General features: G+C 39.2%; 1 protein-coding gene across 1 annotated transcript; it reads left to right on the top strand.

Annotated features, from left to right (window-relative positions):
* Nucleotides 1-215: 215 nt before the first annotated feature.
* Nucleotides 216-1,465, top strand: SARC_15336 (hypothetical protein; the record flags this gene model as incomplete). The annotated part of the gene is made up of 2 exons (XM_014290540.1): nt 216-427; nt 1,304-1,465. Coding segments are annotated over 2 exons (374 nt in total), but the record flags the coding sequence as incomplete, so codon positions are not given.
* Nucleotides 1,466-1,794: the final 329 nt, after the last annotated feature.

Genomic DNA, 1,794 nt, shown 5'->3' with positions numbered 1-1,794 from the left:
CGTGTGTGTATACTATATATCTATATATATATATATATATATATATATATATATATATATATAAATATATATTATTTACAATCGACAGATTGTACGTCTTTATTAGCGCCTTAGACTATATACACCTCTAAAGGGTACTCATTTTAGACTCATCCCTTATACCAACCGCAGGGGAAAAGAAACGAATCAAAAATAGGGAAAGCGAGGATCAAATCATGATCATTGCCAATATGCTTGCCGCCCGAAACGGCGTGGGCAGTGCTGCAAACAGTCCCGTGACCGTCAGGAAACGTGCAGGCAGTAGGAGTGTCAAAGATTCAGGAAAGCGCACAACTATATTCGATAACATACCATCCAGGTCACGATCGACGAGGACTCCTAAGAGAGAACCGTTTGATCAGAGTTTTGAGGTGTCTATGCTGGATAGGTGAGCTAGAGTGCTTTTATATATATATATATATATACTATTGTACAATTGTGATTCAAATAGCGAGCATCTATTTTCGATCACTTGCCAACGAAATCTAGGGCGACTAGTGGTTAGTGCCCGTAAAATTGATTAACAGCAGCAACCTGTGCTGGATAGATAGGTGACTGTTTCTTATGGTGGCTCTGTTCCATCCCATGTTCTGATCTATACCGGAAGTCTAGGTTCAAACAGATGGTTGTACATGTATAAACGGATATTTGTAGGTAAGGTTTCGAATTAGCTGTCAGCAAATTGCTATTCGAAAATGTATTCCGTATGTATGTAGTTTCAAAACGAAAATATTCCGCGGGAGGATGATTTTCGTTTTTCGGATAGTATAACCATACTTTCAGCGTAGTATTTATGCCGAGATATATAGATATATATACTGTTATATACGCATGTATGTGTATACATACACCTCTGTCTTTAAGATTAACTCTTTATTCAACACTTCAATACAAGCATATAAATATGTAGCTACAAGCATATACTTGCAATTCCGATCTGTACTTGCACGCACATGTGTGTATTGCACACGTGTGAGTAAATATTTCTTGTATTTGCATGTATGGAAGTACGTACATTTTTGGTGAGGACATCAACAAGTATACATATACGTATATACTCTTTCCGTTAGCTGGTATCTTCATTGAGATATTAACAAGCTTCGCCGATTCAATGCTCCGCGACTAAACACTCGAGAATAGCTTGCTTTGCCAGCACAGTTCCGTACTTTTTTATGCTACGAAATTGTATGGTTGATCCTGATGGTACTCGATATTCTTCATATCATACATATAAATAAATGCTGTACCACATACACCCTGGCAGTGGGTTGGGCAGTGCAAAACACTACCCCAGCGGCAAGAAGAAACGAGACCGGTCGAATACCGTGGCATCGTCGTCTGTGGAGAAGAAGGGAAGCATTAAGAGCGGAAGTATAAAGAAACACGGCAGCGTTAGCAGTAGAGATGTGCTTCACGCGAATGACGGGTACGTGGGCGTGGGCTTTTGTGCTCAGAGATTATATAATATAGTCTGTTTGGTCTATGTAGTCTATCTGGTGTGTATATTGTATGCTTATAGATGGCTACAGAATGGAAATCAGTGCAAAGCAGCATAGTATTCAGAACGCAAGTCAAAATAGTTTCAAGTCGTACCATTAAAGATACAAAATTGTTCGGAAGATCAGCATTGAGGATACGGCCGTACTTTGAGATGACAGTCCGTGCAATAGAGATGTCTTCCACTCGAGTGGCCTGGCCTATGATATAATCACACATGCTTGTGTATATGTATATGTATGTATGTATGTATGTATG

Source organism: Sphaeroforma arctica (genome assembly GCF_001186125.1).
Source record: "Sphaeroforma arctica JP610 unplaced genomic scaffold supercont1.5961, whole genome shotgun sequence".
Taxonomy (NCBI): Eukaryota; class Ichthyosporea; order Ichthyophonida; genus Sphaeroforma; species Sphaeroforma arctica.
The sequence above is the reverse complement of the archived record's forward strand: the minus strand, read 5'-3'. Positions and strand labels throughout refer to the sequence as shown.